Here is a 25,451-nt window from a genome sequence, read left to right on the forward strand (position 1 = left end):
TTATCTTTTTTTTCACTTAAACCCAGCTCTTTACAGTAAAGTAAGTGAAACTTGGCAATGTAGGGAAAAATGCAAAGGTACATTATAAAGCTTATTGTATGCAATCAGGTTGATTGTTGGAGATGTAAACACTGACTATTAAAAGGAAAAATCTTGATACAATGCAGAGAAAAATACAATCCTAATAATTCTCTAAAAATACATGTAATAAAGTTCTTTATTTGGACAAGATACTGTGCAAGTTATGTGAAACCTATTACGGTAATTAATGCAACACATTATTTATGGTTCTGCCACAATGTATGTATAAACCAGAAATCTCTAATCACATACTGGAAAGATCAACAGGTTCTTTTTTAACAGTAAAGCATCTTCAATCTTCATTCACATTTGGACTTGGAAACAGTGCTTTTCCTGGCATTAAATACCAAATAATATTCCTTAAATACGTGCAAACATAAGTTTTACTTCTACAAATACAGTACTGAGACCACACCAAACTGCTCATCATATAAAAATAGCTTCATGTACAGTCACAACAGAGAGGAGAAATGAATGTAAACTGTCCAATTATGATAAATAAGTCAGGAAAAAAAGCTTTTTTTTTTTTTGAGAATAGAAACTGGTTTCATGTTGGAAAAAGGGATGAATAAATCACTTACTCAAAATGAAGAGCAGAGCTTCATTCTGAACTGCCATCAGTGTACATTGGCAAACTCCACTGCTGCCAGTAATGCTGTTTTGCATTCCTACCACTGTAAATTCAGAGTTTAAGACCTTCCCTTAACTTCTACAGTAGGAAAGCATAATTTGCAATGATCTGGAACACAGCCTCCTGAGTCTGGTGCCTTCCAGCCTCCTCAGGCAGACATCTGTATACCTCAGTTGTCCCAGTTTCATTTCAGCTGAAGACAGAACATGATTTCCCAGTGCTTGCAGTGACAGTTCAGAGCTGAGCCCCACTGACCAGGACTGAGCTCTCCAGTGGCTCCCTGAAACCAGGAGTTCTGCTGCCTGATTAACACATTGTGAGCAAAGACAGCAAAAATTGGCCCTTCCTGGTAACTGCAGCCTAAGCAGAGCTGTGCAGAATTGGATTTTGCTGATGGGAGCAAGAACAGCCTGACCCAAGTCCATCCTTAGACATGGAGCCCTCCCATGAGCAGAGCTCTGTGCACGTGTAAGGGCCTCTGCAAACAGGATCAGCTGTGTTTGCCTGCATTCATTCAAACTGAAACATTTCCATCTCTGCTCAAAGATGAATCTCAAGGACAGTGTGCAAGATGTGTGAATATGAGAGAAATGTAGGGAGCATAAAAAAAAGAAGTAAATGCAAGATCATCGGTGCAGATACTCACATTTGCATGGTGTGTAGCAGCTATGGTAAAGGGTCAGAAATACATTGTGGTTAAAAACCTTGCCTGCTTTGACAAAACTATGAACTCTATCAAGTCACATTTTACACAAGATGCATTAGAAGGATTCAGTACTTAAAATACCCCATTACAAAGTCCAGTTCAGTCAAACATAGCACAAAAATGTCAGGTTTTTCTCTCCAAAAAGTAGACATCTATTTCTTTTCAAACTATTGCCTACTGCTTGTTAGCAACACGTAGATGGCAACAATTTAACAATTAACAGAATTTCTGTCCAACTCTTGACTTTCACTGACCATCAGAGGGGTCTTAGAGTGTTCTGTTTTCCCTTTACTCTCCTCATCTTCTCCCTCCTTCGATACTGCCAGGTTTTCCTCGGCGGTGTCAGGCCCAGCACCCTGAGATGCTTCTGTTGCATTTCCTCTGACTGTAATGTGCTCCCATCCACCCTGTGAAAAAGGGACACAGAAACTCAAAAGGAGGAACATCACCCTGTCAGTGCTGTACATTGTGTGATGCTTTATGTGCACTGCTAGTTTATTAATTTCTTTCCTGTTCATGAGGAAAGTAATCCTGCTCTGGGATGAATCAGAAAAAAGTCTCCTTGTAAAGTGAAACAAAACACAGCAGACCTCCCTGACAGGGAGTTATAGAGGTGGTAAACTTGAGGATTGTTCTTTATCACAGGGAACTGTGATTAGTAGGGTCAGGCATTCATAACAGAGCCACTGCAGATGTTTCACCAACTTAAAAGTTGGCAAAACTTGAAATAGGCTTTCTCAAAACATTGAGAATATTACAGGGTACAACAACGAGGAATAATTGTGTGCAGACCAGGAAGGAATCCACTTTATTTTAAATGGCTCTTACTCCACTAGTTTTTCCATTGTAACTTTTAAATTACCTATTTAAAATGAATACTTATCCAATGCAAATAACTTCCCAGCTATGATTGCACAGCCCATTATAAGAACCTCAAAAAGGAACCTAAACCTGAAGGAAAGTGTCTGTTTCCTGCAGGTATATCCAAGCTTTCCAATGCTGGCCAGCTGGGCAGGATGGCACTTCCCTTTCCCTGTGATCCCATAGACATTGGGATGTACAACTTCAGGCAGTTCTGTGCCCCCAGCACTTACCCCAATGCCATAATCCCAGGAGAGGCCTTTGGGTTCCAGAGGCTGGACACCAGTCCGGTGGCAGACGGTCCCACAGCTCAGGCTGTGGCTGCCCTGCACTTTGTCAGCTATCACCCACACCTCAAGGAAACAGAGAGAGGCAGTAAAATGTGCTGCTCTTCCCAGATGTGAAATCTCTGTCTGACCCCTTTCAAAAATCAGTCTTGTTCTTCAATAGGCTGAAAATGCTCTAATTTAGGCAGAGAAACACACAAACAAACTATAGAGCAGTGTTATAATTAAAACATTGCCAGATAAGACTTGGCAGGAAAGAGGTTAAATATATAAAAAGCCTTATTTAAAAAAAGGAAAAAAAAATAATGAGGCTTTTTGCAGCAGAGGGCTTGGCTGTATCACTATTCCATTGGTAGGATTTTTTCTCTTGCTATCAGATTCCAGCATTTAGACCAACATTTTGTGCAATAAAGTTAAACAAAACTAAGGCTGAAGAACATTTAATTACTAAAGTATGTTCTACATAATTTTTAATAAACTCATGAGATACAAGGAAACTTAATACACACCTGGTCCAGGGGCCCTACAGACATTTTACGGATATTATTTGAAACATGATCCCAGGTAGATCCTTGAGGGTAGCTGGGTGTGATTCCCTGCCGGTACCAGAGATTGCCTGTGAAACAAAGAGTGCTGGTTACAGCCCAGCATGGCTGTTTGTCTGAAGTGCTGTAAACAACATAAATCAGGAATTCATTCTTTCTGTGTGCCAGGGAAATGCAGTTTTGGCTGATGTGTTACAGAGATGGACAAAATGAAGTTCCCACTATGGAATTTGTATTTCTATAGTTATTGCTTATAAAAGGTAGCAAATACTCTGTTTTGTAAAACTTGGGGAAAAATGTTCACATAAGGAACTAGGCACTAGAAAACAAAAGCAAATGAGATGAAGGTCTCTGAATCTGCTAAAGGCTTGATTCTTGTACAAAAGGTGCTTCATGATTTATCTGTTTTGGAGCAGGATTCCAGACAAAACCCAGCCATGCAATTCTCTGACGTTCATCTGTGTCTTCCCCCCACAGAGCACAGATGCTGGATTGTTGTTACCCAGGGCACTATCAGATATAACAACCTTCAGAAGCAGTACTGAAGTGCATTGCTCCCCCAAATCCTTCAGTATGAAATACTACTCCCTTTGGAGCACCAGTATTCATCTGTCCAGTTCTAACTTAACCTCTCCTTTGTAAATCAGTCTGGTATAGACTGCTGTACTTTTTGTAGCATTGACTAATAGTTTTTTAAATCCTTACCATTTTTATCCAAGACAAACACAGATGTTCGTCCTACTGAGACTTGCTTTAACTTCTGTTTTTGAGGTGAAGGGATATGGTACCAACAGTCACCTAAAGGTCACAAATCTTGAGTTAAGCATTGAAAAAATAGAATTAGGCATGGAAATGTCTGCATTGTTGTTCAAGAAGGCTGTGAAGGCACCCTTCACATATTTTTAAGAGATTGTTTTTTACAAATGAACACTTTAAATTACATAAGTGAATAGCAAATTAGCTGCTATAATTATTGTATTATTTGTGTGCACTGTTTTGCACAGCCATAGGAAAGGCCTCTGCAAAACAGATTGGACTTTTTCAGACATAGCAGTGGAGTAGAGCAAAAGATAAAGTACAAGTTCTTACCTGCAGGTTTGTTTGGAGACACTGAACCCCGGTAGAAGGCAGAACCATCTCTAGCAATAGCCCACACTTGGTAAAATGCTCCAATGGAGATGGAAATGAAGGGCTGATCTGTTCCCACATGCAGCCAGGATGTTCCCTAACAAATCATGGGAGATGAATTGTGAAGCAGTGCTTAAAACCTCCATGACAAAATATTGTTGATTATTACCAAATGAGAAAAAAACAACATAGTGAAAAATATTCTGGAGAATAAATCTTACATAACTTTACAACTGAACAGAAACAAGGCTGCTGAGCCTCAAAGATATTTGAATATATAACTCTTTGAAAATAACTAAGTTGGACAATGAAGGGCCTTTTCTATTAAAATCACTGCATTTTAGGCATCTACATGTCTCTGAACAGCTGGACTAGAGCCTTCTTTTTTTTTTTTTTTTTTAATTCTTCACAAAAATCAACTGATATGGGATTTCACATTCCAGACATGGTATTCCAGTTCTCACTGCTACACTGCTTTACAGATCAGGAAGGAAAAAAAAATCTTAAATATTTTTCAATTTCTTGTAGTTTTTCTCCAAATTCTACTAAAGTATTTTCTTAGATGTTTTTCCTGGTTTTTATCCTACTGGTATCAAGGCACTAGACTGGGACCCTGCTTCACAGAGTCCATTCCTCAGCAATTCCTTTAAGTGGGATACACCTGTTATCCAGGTATATAACCATTTCAAAAACAAACAAAAAAAAGAACAACTAAGCTGCCAGTGCAGAAAGTGGAAGTAAAACACTTCATGAGAAGATGGCCAGGAGCTGAGAGAGGCTCCTGCAGGTGATGTGGCACAAGCTCAGGTAGATTATGCAAGAGAAGCACTATTATAAGGAACGTGGGCAGCAAACTGTGTTATAGCTGATGGACAGGGACTTGCAAATCTGGGACACAAAGGGATGAAAAATTACAAGGTGCTCTGAGAGAGGGCCCTGTGTGATTGTATGTACTTGCATATTACATTAAACACATCAATAAGCAGTAAAAACAAACAGGGAGCCTTACAGCTGGGTTTTGCTGTGTCACTCCAAGCCTGCAGAGCACGTCTCCTTTGTCACTGATTGCCCACAGTGCTACTGCTTCTTCATCATCTGCATCTGAACTGGGAATTATGGAGATGTCCCACAGGGTAACAGGAGGCACTTCCAGCCATGGCCCATTGGTGACTATCTTACATTTTCTGAAGCAGAAAAGACCCAAACCTGTCAGAAGTATATACTCTGTATAACTGAATTGGTTTCCCAGTCTGTTGTTGACTTCCAATCCTAAAGTCTTTTCATTAGGTAGTGCTTTTCATTAAGTATTAGTATTTTTAATGTGAAAGAGGTTTTTAACAATCAATCATGTTTTGCATCAGGTTTTGAAGTTTGAACTAATAATTTCTCAAAGCTTCTGTTGTTTGTTTGGATTTTTTTTTAAGTTACTTTATAAAACCAAGACCACACAAGAAGTCTGCAACTGGTGCTACACTGCTCCATAGCTCTCTCAAACTCACTGGGCAGCAGCAGGATAATAAATTGCAGAGAGAGCTCCACACCCAGCTCATTCCTTCCTCTGTCTTGGTTCAAAGAATAACTTTACAATTCTTTTTTGGTTGGTCTGTTAAAAAGATTATGTAGCATCTTGAGGTAGGCAGAGGTAAAGCAGCTCTAACTGATAGACTTGATAAGTCATGCTAGGACATTGTGTACTTTTTATGTGGAAATTGCACCAAAGTAGTGCTGTCAATTAGGGAAATTATGTTAGACTCTATCATCACCACAATAATTTTGTGTATGAAGAATATCCTAAAAACCACCAGGACATTTCTTTGTTTCCCAGTTCTGAAAAATCAGATCCAACCCTGAGTGGTTCCCTATTTGTTTTCAATTTTCAATTGGTAGTTAAAACAAGAGGAAGTATTTAGGCTAGAGGGTATTTCTCAAGTTGCTTCTTTTATTTCAAGTCACCATTTTGATTTACTGGGTTTGTTTTGCTGCATATCATGAAATAACACTTTTGATGCTTCAGAACCTCACTTCAAAGCTTTTTGTACAAGGGGCAAAATACTTTGTAGCATCAATACTAAACCCAGCAGTGTGCAAGTTCACAGCAATTAATTAGCACAGCTATTAGATGCTCTAGTATAGAAAGCACAGAAAAGTTGGAAAAACAGGGAGTGCACAGACTTCCCCAGCTTATAGAACATAGTGGCAGTTTGCTGTTCTCTGGGCTCCACCTGGACATTTCCTCTGACTGAAATGGGGTTGGACTATCTGTGGCCCAGCACTCACTATGTGGAATTCATAAGTTGAAACTATTAATATAAAAGGCCTATTACCAGCAGTTACAAGTGACCTATACCCAGTGTCTACTATTCCTTAATCATTTTCCATAAGAAATCAGATATAGAGAAGAACTGTCTGACTTTTATCTACAGATCCCACAATATCCAATAGGGTAACTACCCATAGAGACTTACAATTAGAGACATTATGCTAAAGGTCATCAGTTTCTCCACTAGGTTATTTATTTCAGGTTTCTTTACTTTTACTTTTATTGATTGGGTTTTGTTGACAAGACTCTTTACCTCATAACTAAAGTAGACTTAGTGAGCAATTAGCATTCAAGTTCAAAATTTATTTATATTGAGGTTCCTCACCTTGCCCAGCGCCTCCGTCGGACAAAGTCTTTCATTGTCTTGTGGCCATGGTAGGACCTGCCCAAACAGATTTAAACAATGTTCATGAGGATGTCAGAGCATCTCCAGTGTCAGTGCCAGCCTGAGAGCACTGCCTCCATCTGCCCACCAGGCACAACTGCTGATTTTAAAGTTCTTCAAGTCACAGTTTGCCAAGTTCACCTTGCTGCCCTCCCTCCCTGCAAATACCAGCATGCCCACAAAAAGGGGGGAAATGAGGTAGTGTTGTGTCCCTGCCAAAGGGCAGTTAATGTGCAAACCAGAAATGAGGAGTGAGGACTGGAGCCTGGGATTTGGTAGAAGAGGAGTTTCCTTACGCTGGGAAGTCAGCTGCATACTGCCAGCCCTCCCGGTCCGTGCCGCCCGCCGGGCTGAAGTCGATGTACCAATCCGAGACCTGTGGGCAAAGGGGACACTGGGAGTAACAATCAACACCTAATGTAAGATGAACACCTCTTCTTCTATTCACCTCCACCTTTTGGAGAGCAATGACTTGCTAGAAACCTTCTAATACTTGAAATACATTCAGAGGTTCCCAAATCTTTTTAATTCAGTAGAAAATTATCTAAGTCACATTAAACAAAACACCCCACTCAGTGCTTAACATTCTTTAGACTATGGAAGATTATTGCTAGCTATTAATGGGAAAAAAAAGGTTAAATGTTACAACAAATCCCAGAAGAAAATCTGGGCCCCTTGAACTCAAGTCTTGTATCCTACTTGCTAAGCCTGGACTTCTTTGTAAAAAAATTTGTAAGACAAAACTTACCCAAGACCACTGCGGAGAAGGAGGCTTGGTGTTGGTCTTTGTACATTCCTGCAGGCCAGAGGCATCACTCCACATGTATCTGTCTGTGGGCAGACCTCTGTGGTGGTGGAACACAAGGAATGCAAGGTCATTTACAACAGGGAGTTTAAAAGGCAAGGGAAGAAAAGCCTTTCTGTAGCACTTCCTGCTTTCACACACAAAACACTGCCATCATTAATCTCTGTATTTAGAAATATCATGTGAGTGATGAGCACAGTGGGAAAGAATCTGTACAATTGCTTCCAGTTACAGCAAACTTGAGGACCATGTAAATGTTTCTCTGTAGAGTGATATTCCTCAGTACCATTTAAAACTGGTATGTGAATGTCATATAATTGGATATGTATTTTTCTATACTTTTGGTTAAACATACTATCCAAGGACCCAGTGTATTTAGCACAATATGTACAGGAATATACAGATCCTAATAACTTTTCTGTCTGGCCTTAATAGTGAAAGATACTGCAAGTAGGCACACTTTGTGCAATCACAAAGCACAAATCTGTAACATTTTGCCATAATGACATTTTGACATTTTTGATAATTACAAATTAGAAAATTCAGAAGCACTGCTCCTTTCATCACAGGTAAACTATGAATGTTGGAGGAGACTGAAGATAGAGTAAGTGTAATAACTTTTCCAAGCTAGAACAAAGCCATTGTTTCATTTGACAGTAGTAGTGTTAAAGTAAATAAATGCAATAAATTGAGTAAATAACCTGCTGCTGTATCCAGTGACAGGGTTCCACCGTTGGTTCTCATAGATGTAAACACATTTCACATCTGTCTGTGTGTAAATGTTATCAGCACTACTGGCCAGTCCTGTGAGGAATAAACAGTGTGGATTAGAGTAAAGCTAAAGCTCAAAGACATTACATTTTAAATTCCATCAGCCACTGATGATTCCATTTCTCACTGCCAAGCTGTACCTTGGATGAAGCCACCTCCATATCCACCGGAGTAAACCCAGGCTGTGTGGTCGTAGCCGATGCCCCACACCACGCCCCGGCTGTTGCTCTCTATCAGCCGCAGGTGGCCGCCCACCTGACGCCAGAACCTGCCAGGAAAGGACATTGTACTCAACACCACATCCTTCAGGGATGTGTGCTTTCCCCACCAACAACCCAATAATCTTCAGCACAGGCAACCTTCTCTGCTCACTTGTCCAACCACTGTGCAATCCCTACGTGAAAGCAGCTGCCAGCTGAAAGCATTTCCCTCTGAACAGCTCCCAAAAAGCAGATGGTATTGTTCTGCTTGAGGAGTTTGCAGTACCATACTGCCACAGTTGTCATAAAACTGTCAAGAAACTACTCCTGGACTGCAGTGTCTATGGAAGATGAGAATTTCAGATTTCTTGACTCAGATAAAACTGAAAGCTCAAATTATATTCCAATTGCAGCAATTAGATTTACTTTCAGTTTAGGCTATCTCTTATGACATTAGAGATGCAATTAAAAAAATGGGATCTCAGTGAGAAAGGCTTTTGAAATCACAAGGATATCTCCAGCATTAAATATCTCCAGAATTAAAATATGATTTGGTGAATTTCTTCATGTGCAATCATGAGTAGGAAGGCAGCAATTAACCCTGTCAGTGAGAGACATCTGCAGCATACTACACACTCCAAGAGCCCATCAAAGCCACTGAACTGACAGGACATTCTTTGCTGGATGGTGTCCCATGCAGAAAGAGCAGCTTCAGAAGCCTCTTACATTTGATCACATGGCATCAGCTGGGGTCCGGCCTCCAGTTCAGGACTTGGCTCACTAACAAAGATGTCTCCTTTACAAGTAACTGACCAAATGGCATGGTGAGAAGGAGGGCCTTGAATCCGTCTGCTTTCACAGCAAGACATGTTCAGCAAAGACAGCTACAAAACAAGAAGCAAAAAAAAAGCTTCCATTTACAGCAAGAACAAAAATTCCCATTGAGATGCTCAGTACTGTAAAACAAAATTTTACCTCTGCACGTTCTTGCAAATCAGCAAAGTGAATTTGCAGCTTTTTCTCAAAAGGCACTAGGATTCAGTGGTTCAGAAATTATTATACAACCACTGGAACTGCTGTGGTTTTCAGGAGCTGATCAGGATGAAGCATCTCTCAGGTCTGCCCCTGCTCCAGTGTATCTATGCCTGTCTGCCTGTACAAAAGACTCTCTGCAGCAATAAAAACAGAGAATGGTTCTTCTACTAATGCAGAAGAACACAATAACTTAATTCAACTCCTAACTCATTCCTACCCTGATCTATATCCAGAGATAGGAAGAGAATGTAAAGCAATATTGGTGTTGCTGTGGATAACTGCAGCACCAGAAAGCAACCGGACTTCAGAGGAGATAACAAGCCTCAGGTGCCCCTAAATAAGTTTTACCAGATGGTTTAAATACCTAAACTTAAAAAACAGATGAGTAGCCTCAAGAGTTTAAATGTAATGCTGACATTTCAGGGACTGGCTTCTATGTTTAATTGCAGATACTGCCAGCTTGAAGTGAGAGATGCCCAGAATTACCCAGTCATGCATTTCTTGCTCTGTTGCGGCTGCCAGGCGGATTGGCCATCGTTGCTTCGTCCTCTCAGGTGTGTACAGTGCAAAGGAATGCTTGGCTTCATTCAGCACTTCAACTATAATGGTCACTTCATTCAGGAACACGTGGATGTACTAAGACAAGAGAAAAAAAAACCTGTGACTAAGGCAAGCCTTCCACAGAGCCAGCATTTTTTGCACTTCAGGTCTACAAACAAGGCATTCCTGCCAAGGACAGCAAAGAATCAATTCTTGGCACAGAGGGAATGGGACTCCACTTCCAGTCTCGCCCTTCCTCTGATTCCTGTTGCCTGCAGGCATTAACCCTACTTGGGAAGACCCTGTACAGCCAAGCTGGGCTCTTCACAATCAAGAACACTTTGAATTTCCAGAAGAATTCCTAATTAGTGCAGAACTGATGGTTTAAGCAATGTGAGTGGTTTGTGATTGGGTATTTCTGACATAGCATTAACACAGCTCAGAAAAGCCTGTGGTTTGCTGGTACCTGGGGTTACCTTTGAATTGGTTGCCAAACCTCAGAACAGTAGGTGCCATAATTTGCCTCCTTTAAAGAAACTGCTTCCCTTTCAGAGACTTCCCTTTGCCAAAAGCAGCTCTCCCAGGGGTCTGCAGCTGGACACACCTTTTTCTCCTCATGGTACATGTAATAGATGAAAAGGATGCTGTCACGCATCCCATCACTCCCAGTGAACTGCTCCAGTGCAACTCGAACGTCCATCCACTTATGAGGCTTCCAGTTCCTCCACCACTGCAAGGCTCCAGTTTTAACCCAAACTGACTGCAAGGCAAACACAAAAGGAATAAAGAAACTGCATGACTCTTTTTCTTTCTCCCAAATGCTGTTTTTGTGCCCACAAGTTGTGTCCGTTGTAGGTTAGTCTGTATCACACCTCATCATACAGAGTGTACCAGAGTATGAAGACTTGTAAAAGTGGATAAAAAGATACTGAAGTAGCACGTGTACAACAGTAGTAACATTTTTACCCTGCAAGAATGCAGTAGCACACAGGTAGTAACTGACTCAAGTTTGCTCTTGTTATAACACAACCTCTCTTTGGAATTTAAAGGCTTTTGACATAATTTTTTTAAACTTGATTAAACCCCTGGACTCCAAGTGTTTTTAATCAAATAATTCTAGATGTCATTTGGCAATTAGCAATGAAGGGACCAACCATATGAATGAATCTGAAAAGAGCCAAGGAGTCATAACAAAAGGAACATCAAACAAAACTGCTGCTATTTAGGTGCTGCCATTGACGTTTGCATCATTTATTTACGCAAGTTAAATTAGTCCTAATGGCCACAGAGAGGGAAGCTCACCTCGCTGAGTCACTGTCTCAATTAAGATGCCTCATCTTGTGGTGGAATAATTCATACAATGTTCTGCTGTTGCAACCATTTCTCTGAGGATTTGACGTCTCACAGTACCCAAATAATGCTGACCAATGCTTTGTTTCTTCCTAAATAAAACTCTCTGATAATGCTTTTAGGTGAATACTGCTGCTCTATGTTTGACAAGTTGTTAATTTCCCACAGGAGCTCAGACATCAATAATCCAGGCAAGTTGTCACAGAAATAGGGGCAAGAATATAAAGCTGACAGTAAGCTCAAATCAGTATGTCAGAAATATATTATTGATTCCCAGATGTGTTTAGAAGATAAGAGATAAATGTCCTCACTGCTTACCTGCTCAATAGCCTGCTCATAGTGCCTGAAATTCTCCAGTTCCCGCTTTGTCCTTTCACTGAGCTGCTGAAAAATCTGCTTCCTCCACGCTGCTGTCTGTGCAGGAGTGATGGACAGGGACAGAGACTGCACAGACGATGACAAACCTGGGGCAGAACCAAACCCAATAAACTCCAGTGAGCTTTGAGTACAGTTCTGTGAAAGGTAAAACATGGTGCTCCTTTGAACACCAGACTGGATCAACCCAGTCTAACACCATTTCTATAATAATTATAATTTGGAATCAATGTATTACAGCCAAACTTTGTAAATGATGCATAGAAATAGGATCATTAGATGATTATGTAGAAGCTTTTAAAGCCATAACCTTGTAAAAATGCGAGTTTTGTCACTGAACTGCAAGATAATTAGATAATATATTGCATCACGAGTTAGACTGTTAAATACTGGGATGCCACAGTTCTTGGTTTATTTTACCCATTTCAATAGGAATGGCAGAGTGAGGCAGCATCTGCACCTCCCAAGAGAGCCCTTTTCACTCCTTCTTGTTACTGCTCAGTGATATTATGTGTTTAGCCTGAAGCTGCAGCTTCAGTACAATTAAAAATGAGATGTAGATCCAGCACAGATTACTTTGCAAAATTGTTACAGGAACTCAAGAGAAAACATCACTTTTACATTTATTTATCTCAAGCCCAAAGTGCTCTACAGCTAAATACTGCAGCACTATGCTCAGAGATTAACCTATTAACAAACTGCAGTAAGAGAAAGTGAGTTAGCACAAGTTTTGCACTATGGCTTTGCTCAGAAAAAACAAACCAACATTTTTCTTAAAGAGCATATTGAGCTGTGACTGGAGCTGGGGTGTGCTGTGGTGACTGGCAGTACCTGATGGAGCAGTGAACCACTTCAGTGGGCTGTGCAGATCTACCAGACAGCCTCCCCCAGACAGCCAGGCCCACAGTGGGTGCTCATCGGCTCCGTACTGGTCTTCAGCTCCCACTGAGAACGCGCCCAGGGAAGAGAGGCTGGATGTGTCTGCAAAGCTGCTGACAGACAGCACAGGATGCTTCTGAGCCTCCTTCAAGTCGATGTTTATCCACTGCAGTTCTGCAGAAGGATTTGGGTTTCCAGGAGGTTTATTCATTTCAAGGTTATCTTTGTCATTACTAGCTGAAGCAGCAGTGGCTTCTCCTTGCTCAGAGTGCAGAGGATCCACAGGCAGCTGTGCAGATGTTTCAGCCTGGCTGGCTGGGCCATTCCCAGCAGCTGCAGCTCCCAGCAGGGCAGTGCTGGCAGGGCTCGTGGGCACACCGGGGAGCTCTGTATCAGAGGAAGGATCTGCATCACCCTGAATGACCGCGCTTGTTTGGTTCTGAATATCATCAGTAAAGAAACAGCCAGCACTGAAGGACAAATAGATAATTAATTATTATCAAAAGCATTGTAAATCAGCACAGGCCTTAGATCGCAGACACACAGAAACTGACTTAGTGTTTCACTGCAGGAGAGAAACAGCAGACTTCTCTTTTAAATGTCAAATTCTCTCATCAGAGGAACGAGTCCAACACAAACCTGGCAAACTGGTCTAGTAAATCTGAAACACAGGAAGGAATTTTATTGATCTTTTCAAACAATTCATGGTGTTGGCTGCCTACAGCTCTCAGGAAAACACATCCCATTTTCTGAATACTAAATAACAAATAGGATTTTTTAAAGCCCATTATTAGCTTTATGATTTGTCTTTGCCAAAGGGAACTTCTCAGCACACATTCTGGCTCAATCAAGTCAGATCCACTGGCATGTGTGGTACAGCACAGAGGCCAGCAGGCAGGGGGAGTAAATGACTTAACCTCCCTAGGAAAAGAAACGTACAGTGACACTCAGGAAGAGTAATTCCTAAGTGGAGTTGACACTCCTTCATGGTATTTCATAAACAACATCTCTTATTAGAGACTAGTTCCAGATAGTGATAGTAAAGCCCAGAGGAACATGCTTTACTGCAGGCATGCAGTGAATTCCAATATGGGAGCTTCAGATTCTTCTCTGAGTCCAACAACTGTTGCTTATTGTAATTTTAATGGCAAAAATGCAATTGCCTTTTGGCATACATAATGATTAGAGATGTCCTCCCCACTCCTCCTTATCTGTACCCCTTGAATGTAAAGAAATATCTCCTAGCATTGAAACCCTTGCTGTACAAAGTCTTGAGGAGGTATTTCATGAAGTACCTGAGCAGACTTGTTGAGCTCCCAGTCTGAGATCTGTCACTCTCTCTGCCAGACACAATTGCCTTCCATGTCTTCCCACTGAGCTCACTTGGTGTGACACCTTGACGAAAATAAATCGCTCTGTCATCGCAGCCGATTCCCCAGACCTAGAGGGGAAAGGGCTTGGTGAAGCAAGTGGCTTGGAATGCAGGAGGTATCAGATACAAAAAAAGGTGCAGTAGTGCAGAATTGAGCACAGGAAACTGCTGGGCACAGCATTTTCCTTTTGTGTTCTTCCTTAATGCTGACACTGTAGATGCAGAACAAAATTCTGTACCAAAACCAGTCTGCACCTCCCTGTGCCATACAAGTCGGGTGCTGGCTGTCACCTTCAGGTGCAGAATTGCAGAATTCAGCCACTTTCCCTCCTAGCAGTTTAAGGCCAGGGCCCCTTTTTCCAGCCAGCCCTACTGGCACTGCTGAGAGCCCTCACCAAGTGTGAACAGCCCTGCACTAGAAGGAACACACCCCTTAGAGGTAACAGTCCCCTTCAGAGAGGAATGTAAATACCCTCTCAGCTGCTCCCCAGCTCTCTTACCTGGTTGTTTAAGCCTACAGTTACCATCATCATTTCTCCAACCATTTCAATCCAACTTGTCCCACAAGGATTATGTGAGTTCACTCCTCTTCTAAACCACACCTACAACAGCAACAGAAAGTCTAAATTTTTCTACTTCTGCTCTAGTAGGAATTTAGTTTCTTTAGTGGATTAATCTTAATCTTTAACACTGACTTGCCACATTGTCTTAAGAAGTCAATTACTTCCTTGATTCTTTATCAGATAAAGATAAAGCAATTCACTCAACATTACCCACACTGTGTGTCCACCTGCAGCCAGAAAAGCCAAAAAAGGAGACTTTTTTGTAGGACTTCATGTGACAGAGTTAGTTTTTATGCTTTTGGAAAAATACTTTCTATTACTCTCACCAGGCTATTTTTGATCACTCTGAATGGGCTTCTAAATAGTGTTCTTACATTCAAACCCTAGAAGCAGGGCTGCCAGAGGGAACTGTCAGGGGGATGTCTTTAGCAGTACAGCTCTTTAAATTGTCTCCCCTTAGATCTGACTTTATCAATCTGAAAGTGTCTGTGGACTGGGCACCTGGAAGAAGTTCCCTCTGTATGTAGCATATATCCATATAGTCATAGTAGCAAGTAGCTCCCTTAGAAGCTGTTGGTTGAATCCCATAACATCAGGATGCTTGACTGCCCTGTGGCAGATCTGAAGGAAAATGCACCAGCTTATCTCCATTTATTACAGTGGATTTATGTGGCAGATGCAGCAGGCTGGGCACAGCCTGTTACCATGGCTCAGCTGACAAGCAGTGACTCACTACAGCAGAGAAACTCAACAGAACTGCTGCACAAGCACAGAGTTCAGGCCTGGCTTTGAATTCAGTGTGAAGGAACAGGGAGTAAAACTCCATGATCTTTATGGGTCCCTTCCAACTTAAGGCATTTCATCATTCTAAGTTAAAACTCCAGTAAGAAAGTAATCACACATCCGCATAAGAGATATCCCACCTAATTAAATACCAAAACCCCCACTTTAAAAGACTGATGAAGAGGGAACAGTTGCAGTAGGAAGATAAGAAAAATAGCATCATGTAGGACAGTGTAGATGAGAATACCCCCCCTGCTGCTTTTGATGGAAAATTCAGTCCTTGTGGAAACAGTCACTTCAACTTTGATGCTTAATATCCCTTAGAAGAAGCTCCTCATCCAATCCCCACCAACATCCCCATCCACCTGCCAAATCTGTCTGGCTTGGGTTTAGAAAATTCCTTCCAAAAGAAAAGCAAAAAGCTTCCTTCAATCCAACTCAACTATCAGAAACCACAGAGCATTCCCATAACAGCAAGGGGAACTAGAATTCCCTAAACCATGGGGATAGAGAGTTCAAATCACCAATGCTTCCTATGCAAAATACACCCCTGTTTGAGAGCAGCAGCCAGGGAAAGGGAAGAAAAAAGCAAAAGCAGAACATGAGCCCTCTTACTTTTCTATCCTTTGTAACACACCACACCACATCAACACCCACGGAGACGTGCATGATCCCATTCTCAGAGCTTGGAGACTCCACAATACTCCAGGAAATTCCTGCAAAGACAGAACCCAGAAGGTACTGTAGGTTAGTTTCTTACTCAACACTATACAAATCAAAGGGGTTTCCAGACAGATTTAACAAACTTTACCTTGAGGGTTATTCCTATCAATTCCTTCTCTCACAATAGCTTGCCCTTCCCAGAGAGTTGCCCAAAGGAGGTCATAGGGTCCACAGCTGATCTGTACAACTTCACCAGGAGTGGTGACTAAGGACCACGTGGAACCTTCTGGATTGTGATGGCAGACATTTTCTCTGTACCACACCTAGACAAGTTTAAAAAAACAAAAACAGGTGAAATAAGGAAAAAATATCACTACAACAATGAAACCATTGAGACAAGAGTAAGGACAAATTGGAAAGAACAATTCTCCTTTAACAAGAGGATTGTTTTACGTAATGTATGGCACTCTGACCTTTAAAGGTACATTTTTTTAAATGTTGATTATGCATTTGAAACTATTTCCTTATGTACTAAGGGAGGAGGCTGTTTTACAGAGCAGCTTTTATCATGGAACTACATCTGGATTGGGTACAGTAACCTATTGCTATAAGTTCTGTGTGTATTTCAACATTTAAACCACTTCAGTGTATTTCAGGGCATGTTATATAAACCAAGAGTGAACAAATACATAACACAAAAATGTTACTGTTAGCTGAGAGCCTGGCCTCACTTTCACTGAACAGAGCTTGTCACAATATGGGAGAAAAATTCCATTCTCTGTGCAGCCTTTGGTGACATTCAGCCATTTGCTAGTCTTGGGCTGCAATTTTCTGTAGATTACAGTTCAAACAGGAAGGTCAAACATAGAAAGCATCCTGTGGCAGTCATACAAATGCTCCACAGCATGACTGCTGAGTGCTAAATCTTCATCTTTAGGAATACTTTATTTCCCCAGGGACTTTCACTTGGGAAATAAAAGCATTTTACAATGGCAGTCAAGTAAGCCCGTAGACTGGGATACTTGTCACTTACTACTAGAAAGCATGAGGAATAGGGAGTTTTATTTTAAACAATGTAACCAAGATCACTTGCCTCTCTGGGCAGTGCCAAATGTGACTGAAAGCTCAGGCTTCCTGTTAAAAGTATTACATTCTGAGACCATAAGTTACAAACTGTCTAGACACAAAGGAATATTAGATACATGCTGTAAAGATGAAGGAAGAAAAGCAAGAATCAAATCTTCAAAGGACTGAGCAAAAGAGGAGACCCCATGGGAGGCCTAAAACCAACAACAACAGAGAAAGATGTATAGTTTTCAAAAGAAAATAAAATGAAAACATTTCAGAGCTGGATGCCACATTGCCAGGTCAGGAGGTGATCACTTTCCAATCAGTAAGTCTTTGAAAACCATTTTGTAAACTCTTGAATCATCCCTGTCTCTCCACCCCAAAGGCACAGCACAATGCTTCACCTGAACCTTTGTCAGGTTTTAAGGCTCCTTCTCCTGGTTCCCAGCACCACAGTCAGCATTCTGAGCATTTTTCAAGATAAAATATACTACTACTCAGCCCCAATTTTTAAGATTCACCTGTTCACAGAGGTTAAAGGCTTCCATCAAACAACAACTCTAGAAGTACTAAGCCTTTCCATTTAGAACACAAGTTGTTACATAATGTAGTCCCAAAGCAGCTTTTCATCCTCTGCCAGATGCACAAGCAGTACATTTCCTTACCAGTATAAGACAATAACAACCCTGCCTTGCTATACAAGTATTTAATTCATTTTAACTAGTAATTTTTATTAGAAAACTTAGGGAACACACACACACCCGTCCTTGCAAAGAAACTGCCCACACTGACAGGCGGCCGAGAGGCTCGTCCGTGATCTCCCATCCTCCAACGGAGATGTCATTGAAAGGGTCTGGCAGCTGGTCTGGTTCATCATGGGACACAATCTGGAGCAAAGGGAAGGAAGGTTGAGGAGAAGAGACACTGCAAACAGGTGACTTGGCTGGTGGCATAACTTGTGTCTTGCAGATTGGTTATATATCACTTCCTAGAATGGCTGAACATGGAGATTCTCCCTCTCATTCAAGGCCTCCAAATGCAGAGAGGGGAAATGCTGCCAAGGCAGCATGGAGAAGTCTGTGTATTGCACCTTAACTAAAGGAAGTTTTTACTCACAGAACAGTGCATACAGAACTGGAAAGCGGAAAGATCACAAATTACAAATTTTGAATGTTCTTAGAATGAAACAATTATTAAAGAACAGTTATTCACACAGATAAAGGACATAGCTTGTGAATGATGCAAAGCAGGTACCACCTTGAATGAGAGTGCTTTGTCACAAAACCAAAGGAAGTTAAAAAGTTGATCTGAAATTTGCAAAGGAGCTGAGCATCTATCTCTAATTGCATCACCATAGGATTTGGCACCTTATTACCACAGGTTTCTATGAAAAATCCCAGCTTTTCATTTATGCTTACAAGAGTAGCAAGTTGGAAGTGAAGGAATCCAAATCCAGCCTACAGAGAAGTCATAAAAAATTAACTTCCCTGCACTTCTAATTGATTATTTCAGACAATCAGTTTATTTAATATTTAAAAGAGATCCAGAACCTTTGCCCAAACATCCCGTGATTTGTATCTCCTGTATCTGATCCATCTCCTGCGTCTGACACAAGAATTCCATCTCTTATCCTTTGTGTAGGTGCTGGGGAAGTCTATGGCATAAGTCCAGCCCTGCAAACAGAGGTTTTCTTGTATGAAAAACAGGATCAAGGGAAAGCTTGAAGTCATAACTCAGAACAATTCTGCACAAGAGTCACAGCACAAGTCACTCTGTGTGTCTCTAGAGCCCTGATTAACAGATCAGCTAATTCCATGAATGATTTATGAATCATGCCCAAATTCCTCTGGGTGATATACACAGAACAACCAAGACACAGTATAACATTTTACTTTCTTCATAGTAAAGACTTTAAATAACAATGGCATTCAGCTGCCAGGATTTCGTGGCCTGATCAAAAAAAAAAAAAAAAAGCTTCTATAGAAGCTCCTATAGACTTCAAAAGCCTTCAAACAAGATCCTTCTTTATGTTGTATTAGAGTTGAGCTATTTCCCAGAAAGAAGTATCTATGGCAAGTTTTATTTTTATAGACTTTCTTACACTTCTATAACAGAGTAAGGATTCCCAGAATAGATCTCTTTTTTGTATTGTTCACCTACCCCTTTCTCTGTTGGTTCCCCTCCAATATTTTCATCCACATACCAGTCAGACTCCCACTCCCAGTGTGGTGAAGGCAGTGTGAAACTATCAAGCTGCTGGTGTTTTAGCCCGCTCACATCACTCCACTGCCAGCGGTCACTGGGCAGTAATTTCTCACAAAAGCCACCAACTGGATTCCAGCGCTGCCAGAAAGAATAAATAAAGTACTTTGTTTGAGATCACATTATCTCGTTGCACATCTACAGGGAGTCATGACACGTTTCTTATTTTCTGCAGCAGAAGAGGAATAAATTCCTGGGGTAAATGAGAAAGTGTTCACTCCATGAGCCCCTCCCTGACACAGCCTTTGGAGTGGAGGAAGCTTTTTTAAGTATCAAATAAGGGCTGACTGCAGAGCTTGTTCCAACCAAGTCATTTTCAGCTACATAAATAGGACCATCTGATGCTATATTTTACCAGGCACTGGGCTTTCTCCTTTGGTGATGTATGGCACCATGACAGTGCAGCATTAGGGTAATGCTGAATGGATGGCTTTGGTATCTCTAATCTACTCCCAGAGAAAGATGATTCATATCTTGTCTGCACAGGAACGGTGTCGAGAGAACTGTATCAGCAAATCTCCCCTGGATCTTACATTGTATTTTTTCCCTAATCTGTGTTGAATCAGTTACAGAACTGATAACACAAGGATTTTCACCAATACTGTCATTTTTTTCCCCCCCGCACTCCTACGTATTACAGAAATACTGTCAAAATCTGTCCTGTAATACTGTCTTACGTTTTAGGGCACATGGAAAATGAGTGGTGCAAAATCTGTCTATAATTTTTACACAAAATATTATTTGCTGTTACTAGAAATCTGGCTAAATTGCCTTGCACATTATCTGCAAACCACTTCAGTTTAATTTCATCATTGCTAGTTCTTGTAGAGTATTTCTTTTTGTGCTTTCTAGTATTTTGATTTTCATTTTTCATTACCTAGAACAAACAAAATGAAAGTTTTAAAGTAGCAAATAAAATTTTAAATTTTGCATTTTTAAAGAAAATGCTTACACTATAAAAGGAACATACTTAAATGGCTGAAAAGCTGTTTCAAAATGAAATAATGTATAAAATTAATTTGTTGTACTTTTGCCCATGCAAGTAAGTTAATGTCTCCTCCCAATTTATATTCATTCTATTGCCCATTAGAAATCAGAGAAATGTGCTCAAGAAAATCCATCAATTTTCTCTCCCAATTTACTTTTGGTTAACTTACAACCAAATTTGATAAATTTCCTTTAAAATACTGTTTTAAAGACATTATTTCAAAGTGCATCAGATAGAAAGGATCACCTTAACAGTTCTATGCAAAAAAGTTGGCAACATTGTACTTTAACGGAAAGTTATGCCTTTATTAGAGAAGTCTTTGGAGCACTAAGAAGTAGCATTGTTTAAATAATGATATATTTCTGATAATATATTACCAGAATATATTATCATATATAATATATTTCTATCTTTGTTGCCTGCAAGTCACATGGGACATTTTCTTAAGAGGATTGTGTATTTGTCACTAAGGAAAGGAGAAATAGAAACCACTCAGTGAAAAGGGTGAATGCTCCAGTCTGAAGTGGCTCATGCAGAACAGGCTGGAGTTCACACTGGCATTGCTTTTGCTAGGAGCAGGGAAGTGTAACTCCTTTGGGAATTCAAATACTACAAGAATAACCTGGTATCTGGCACATATATGTACTCTTCAGAAACTTCTGATAAAAAATGAAAACAAATAAAACTGATCAATGCTCCTGTGAGAAAAACACAGTGGGACAGCTGATGCAGGATGTGCTGTCAGTCCAAACAGTGGCTGTGTGAGAGGTACTGTACCTGTCATACCTGGTTCTCATAGGTTTCCTCCTGGTATCTGATGGGAACATCTCCTGAGAACACGTAGGTGTACACTTGATGGTCACAGGCTATTCCCCAGCAGCACTGTTTGACAGCAGAGACCCGCTTGAATTCCAGCTGTGTGTCCTTACAGAGCTCCCAGTACTGGCCAACAGTAGAGAGAGTGTAAACCCTCCCAAAAATGTCAACAGCCCACAAAAGGGAACTGGGCATGGCCATATCTGGAAGGCAAAAACAAGGTTATTACTGGAAATGATGGGTGCAAAAATGGATCTTGAATCTACTGCAGATCAGTCATGCTCTGAGCCACCATCAGTCAAATTAAATAAAGATGTAAGGGATGATTTTTTTTCAAAAGAGCCTGTGCAAAGCTGGCAGCCAGATCTCTCTGTCAGAGCTGTGCAGCCAACACCTCTCAGATGTCCCTGAAAAGCCATAAGAAAGACCTTTCTACTGTGCATCCTCCAAGAGCTCAGAAATAAACAGGACAGCTCTGGCAGGCTGGGTTCAGACATCAGTTCCGAACTGGGATGAAGCAGCACAGACCACTTCATAGCAGGCAGCTCCACTCTCAGCATCTGCTAATGCTGGTGGTGCTACACACCCTGCTCATCTCAGCTCCACAAAGCCCTGATATCCCCTGATCCCTCCTTCTCAGCCTCCTCTCTGTGTAACAACACACCTACACAGCTACAAAGGCAAGGATGTGAAAGGGAGCTTCTCCAAAAGCACACATCTGGTTTTAAACCATGGACATACTGCCTGCTTCTGCCAGGAAACCTCTTTCAAAGCACTCTGGATCAGATCCAACTTTAGGATCTTTATACGTAGGTGTGATGAATTTAAGTATACACAGAGCATGGTTTGGCAGCAGAGAGCTGGTTGAGCTCCATTCTGGTTTTAACACATAATAACCTGTCATTTTCTAAGCACTGCAGCCCTGCCCTTTTCAGAGGGGTGAGGCAGGTGCACATCAGTCCTTTCAGAAGTCAAGAAAGGCCAGTGTATTTCTGTCACTTGACCTGCTGGATGCCATCAAAACAGACAAATTTTGGTAGTTCTGTATGTTTGACAGTCAGAATTGCTAATGAATGTCTTGAACTTTAGCTTCAGCTCCTTTAACTGTGCAGTAGGGAACTGGGAGAGGAAAGGTAGAGAAGTGGACTTGTGATAAACTGTGGTAACTTGTTTGTTCATCAAAAAAAAAAAAAAAAATTAGAATATTAAAGGGGGAAATATAAAATTAAAGTATAAGGGACCAGCTTGCTTGTTAAGAGATAGGGGAAGCATCTGTGAAGTTGGGAAACAGGAAGCAACTGCTACAAATCGCAAGGCTATAGACATATTGCAAGGCGCAAGACCACAAGTATGATTAATCATCATATAGGGAGCTTTTCTTAGCTTCTTTTGCAGACACAGGCTAAGGATGTTGGGGGATGGCTGGAGCTGATTGTGAAATCAGCGACCACCGGGCGGCGGCCACCGGAGTGGACGGCGTGGGAGTGCTCCGGGTACGCCCATCACTGTCCGGAGCCAATTGTGAAACCAACGATCACCTGCCTCGACACAACGTAGAGACGATGCAGAGGGATGCTCAAGCTACGCCCACCGCTATCGCAAGAGACGCGAATGAAGAAACCTCCAAGAAACTATAAAAGAGACTGAATAAGGGGAATGGGGTGTGGGGCACTGCAGTGTGGGACACTGCAGGAGGGGCGGTTTGGAGACTCCTACCCACCCAGCGCTGTTTTGCTTGCTACTGCTTGCTGTAATTAATAAAATGCTAATTGACCTTAAAAAGGCTGAATCAAATTATTCGCCTCAATTTATCACAGACTCAGTGTAGTCAGTGTGGAACACTGCTTCTTTGCTGTCAAATGGCAACTCTGCTTTTAATACAAGAGCTTAAGGAGAGCTGCCTGCCTGCTTTCTGATAGAAGAGGTGGCACACAGGGATTGACTTGCACTCTGTGTGTGAATGGCAGTGGTGAAACTGAGGAGAATCTCACACAGCTGGGTCAGTGTCAAAGAACAGCACGGGGAATTCCCCTGGGAACCCAGGGAGAATATATCAGGAGTCTTTGCTTCATAGAATTGCTGCTGCTAAGTACCTAAAAACCTGGATCCAACTGAAGAACAGGTAACAGTGATAAGAAAACACATAGCAGCAGAGAATGAGTGATACCAGGGGAAAGTTGTGAGCAAAATTCTATTAGTTGTAGCATAACTAAGATGAATCCTCTGGTTTTCACCATTTTTCCCTCTTTGTTGCTGGGACTTTGAAGGCATGAATCTTTATCTCTCTTGGATTAGCCATCTACCTTCTTTATATCCTCCTATAATGAAGTACAGAAGGACATAACATGGAATAATGGAAGAAAGTGAAGAGGAGGTGAAAATTAGCCTATCACTGGGAAAATAAAGGCTGTGAAAATAACCCTTCAGTACTGGCACTTAAAATTCTCCAAAGCAGTGGTTATAACAGAAGAAAATATGATGCACTTCTTCTTAAGAACCAAAATATCAGAGAGTCTGGAGTGAAGGAAGCTTTATAGATAATGCAACAATGACAGCTACCTGGCCAGATAACAAAGAAAAGTGATGCTTGGGTCTCTTAAAGGTGGGCAAAGATATAAATGAAGGCCTGTACCTGGAATGACAGTCCAGGCAAGCAGAAAAGTACCTGAACAGTTCAGGAAAAGGGGATGAAAATTCCAAAGATTATGAAGTTAAGAAAAACACAGATGGGACAATTAAAATAATACAGGCTAATGCAACTGGTTTAAAATACTCAAGGCAGCCAAAACAAGTGAGACTTTCTACATATTCTTCCATCTGAACGTTTGAGACAGTGTTTGGGGAATAATGGGAAAATCCCAAATGCATTTGGGATTATAAACTTGAAAGACTTCACTTTAGGCCCCTTTGCACTGGCTGTGCTGCAGAAGATGAAGACAGATATTGCCCAATTTTGAAGGATGCTCAGTGCTGGTGGCTTATATGCTTTTCAGTGAAGGCAGAAGTTGTCAGGTATTCTCAGGGGCCTGGAAAAAAACTGATCTGCTGAATTATTCCTCACCCTGCAGCTCAGCCAGGTAATTTCAGATAGAACTAAAATGCTTAAATGAAGAAAACATATTGGTAATTAAAATTTCCAGTGGCCTGGCATATCATTGATTGCTACAGAATTCAAGAAAAATATCCCAACCCTTTGCACATAATAAAAGCAGTGATGTTCCTCGGGAGAACAGGGCCCTGTCCCCGAGTTCAGGCCGTGGCGGTGGCAGGATGTGAACCACCCCAAGACTCGAAGTGTTCCAAGGCACACCGCGCACACATTTCTCCGTGTCGCACGAACCGAGCGGGAACTCCTCCGGTACCCCCGTCCAGCCACGGACGCGCCGCTCGGAGCCCGCGGGGATCCCAGAGCGCTCCGCAGACGCGGCAAGGCGCACACCGCGCCCGGCAGCCCCGCACGGGGCCCTCCGGCCGGGCATTAAGGCCGGATCGGCTTAGGAGCCGTGCGGAGCTGCGGCGCCACCGGCCCTGAGCGGCCCCGGGCCGGGCACAGCCCCGCTCCCCGGGCCGGGCACAGCCCCGCTCCCCCGGCGCGGCCCCGGGCCGGGTACAGCCCCGCTCCCCGCGGCGGCCCCGGGCCGGGCACAGCCCCGCTCCCCCGGCGCGGCCCCGGGCCGGGTACAGCCCCGCTCCCCGGGCCGGGTACAGCCCCGCTCCCCGGGCCGGGCACAGCCCCGCTCCCCTCGGGGCTCCGCCGGCGGCGCGACACGAAACGCCCCAAGCGCCCCCCACGCCCTCTCCGCGGGGGCTGCCCGGAGATGCCGGCACCTCCCCACGGCTCCGCCACTGCTCCCGACGGTGCTGGAGCCGCTGGGAAGGGCGGCAGCGGCCCGACCTCCACCCACCCTTCCCTGCCCGGCCCGGCCCGGCACCGGCCCGGCACCGGCCCGCGGGCACCGAGCGGCGCTGCCCCGGCCCGGCCCCGGGCTCGCCCCTCACCTGCCTCCCGCCGCCCGGCGCCGCTCCCGGCAGAAGGA

The 25,451-nt window shown here is 42.4% G+C and overlaps 2 protein-coding genes across 4 annotated transcripts in view; one reads left to right on the top strand and one right to left on the bottom strand.

Moving 5' to 3' along the window:
* The window catches only part of LMTK2 (lemur tyrosine kinase 2), a 58,504-nt gene extending 48,213 nt beyond the window's left edge, over positions 1-10,291 (top strand). The window contains exon 16 of the mRNA XM_053991580.1: positions 10,205-10,291. The gene's annotated coding sequence lies outside the window, so the exon portion shown is untranslated. The remainder of the gene's footprint in view (positions 1-10,204) is intronic.
* Positions 1-25,451, bottom strand: TECPR1 (tectonin beta-propeller repeat containing 1). Of its 3 annotated transcripts, XM_053991581.1 has the most exons (25): positions 25,414-25,451; positions 21,385-21,617; positions 19,509-19,691; positions 18,899-19,021; positions 18,110-18,235; positions 16,429-16,603; positions 16,233-16,333; positions 14,772-14,873; positions 14,195-14,340; positions 12,852-13,369; positions 11,964-12,109; positions 10,900-11,055; positions 10,242-10,391; positions 9,447-9,604; positions 8,661-8,788; positions 8,451-8,553; positions 7,693-7,789; positions 7,241-7,320; positions 6,885-6,941; positions 5,249-5,423; positions 4,201-4,336; positions 3,817-3,909; positions 3,076-3,182; positions 2,513-2,632; positions 1-1,825 (listed from the first exon to the last, which is right to left on the bottom strand). In XM_053991581.1, the coding sequence occupies exons 2-25, from the start codon at positions 21,613-21,615 to the stop codon at positions 1,628-1,630; spliced, it is 3,609 nt and encodes a 1,202-aa protein (XP_053847556.1). In that variant the 5' UTR covers positions 21,616-21,617; positions 25,414-25,451; the 3' UTR covers positions 1-1,627. The 3 variants fall into 3 exon arrangements, with proteins under 3 accessions (XP_053847556.1, XP_053847557.1, XP_053847558.1); XM_053991582.1 differs by lacking the exon at positions 14,772-14,873; XM_053991583.1 differs by lacking the exons at positions 1-1,825; positions 2,513-2,632; positions 5,249-5,423 and having other exon boundaries at positions 3,094-3,182.

Source organism: Vidua macroura, chromosome 16 (genome assembly GCF_024509145.1).
Source record: "Vidua macroura isolate BioBank_ID:100142 chromosome 16, ASM2450914v1, whole genome shotgun sequence".
In the NCBI taxonomy this organism is placed as follows: domain Eukaryota; kingdom Metazoa; phylum Chordata; class Aves; order Passeriformes; family Viduidae; genus Vidua; species Vidua macroura.

Bases quoted from the DNA above. Each gene is read 5' to 3' on its own strand.
- TECPR1 (XM_053991581.1), bottom strand. From the start codon at position 21,615: ATGGCCATGCCCAGTTCCCTTTTGTGGGCTGTTGACATTTTTGGGAGG. The intron at 19,692-21,384 runs GTATGACAGGTA...TCTTTCTGGCAG, and splicing joins AGGAAACCTATGAGAACCAG to CGCTGGAATCCAGTTGGTGG. The intron at 3,183-3,816 runs GTAAGGATTTAA...TTTGTTTCACAG, and splicing joins GTTTGTCTTGGATAAAAATG to GCAATCTCTGGTACCGGCAG.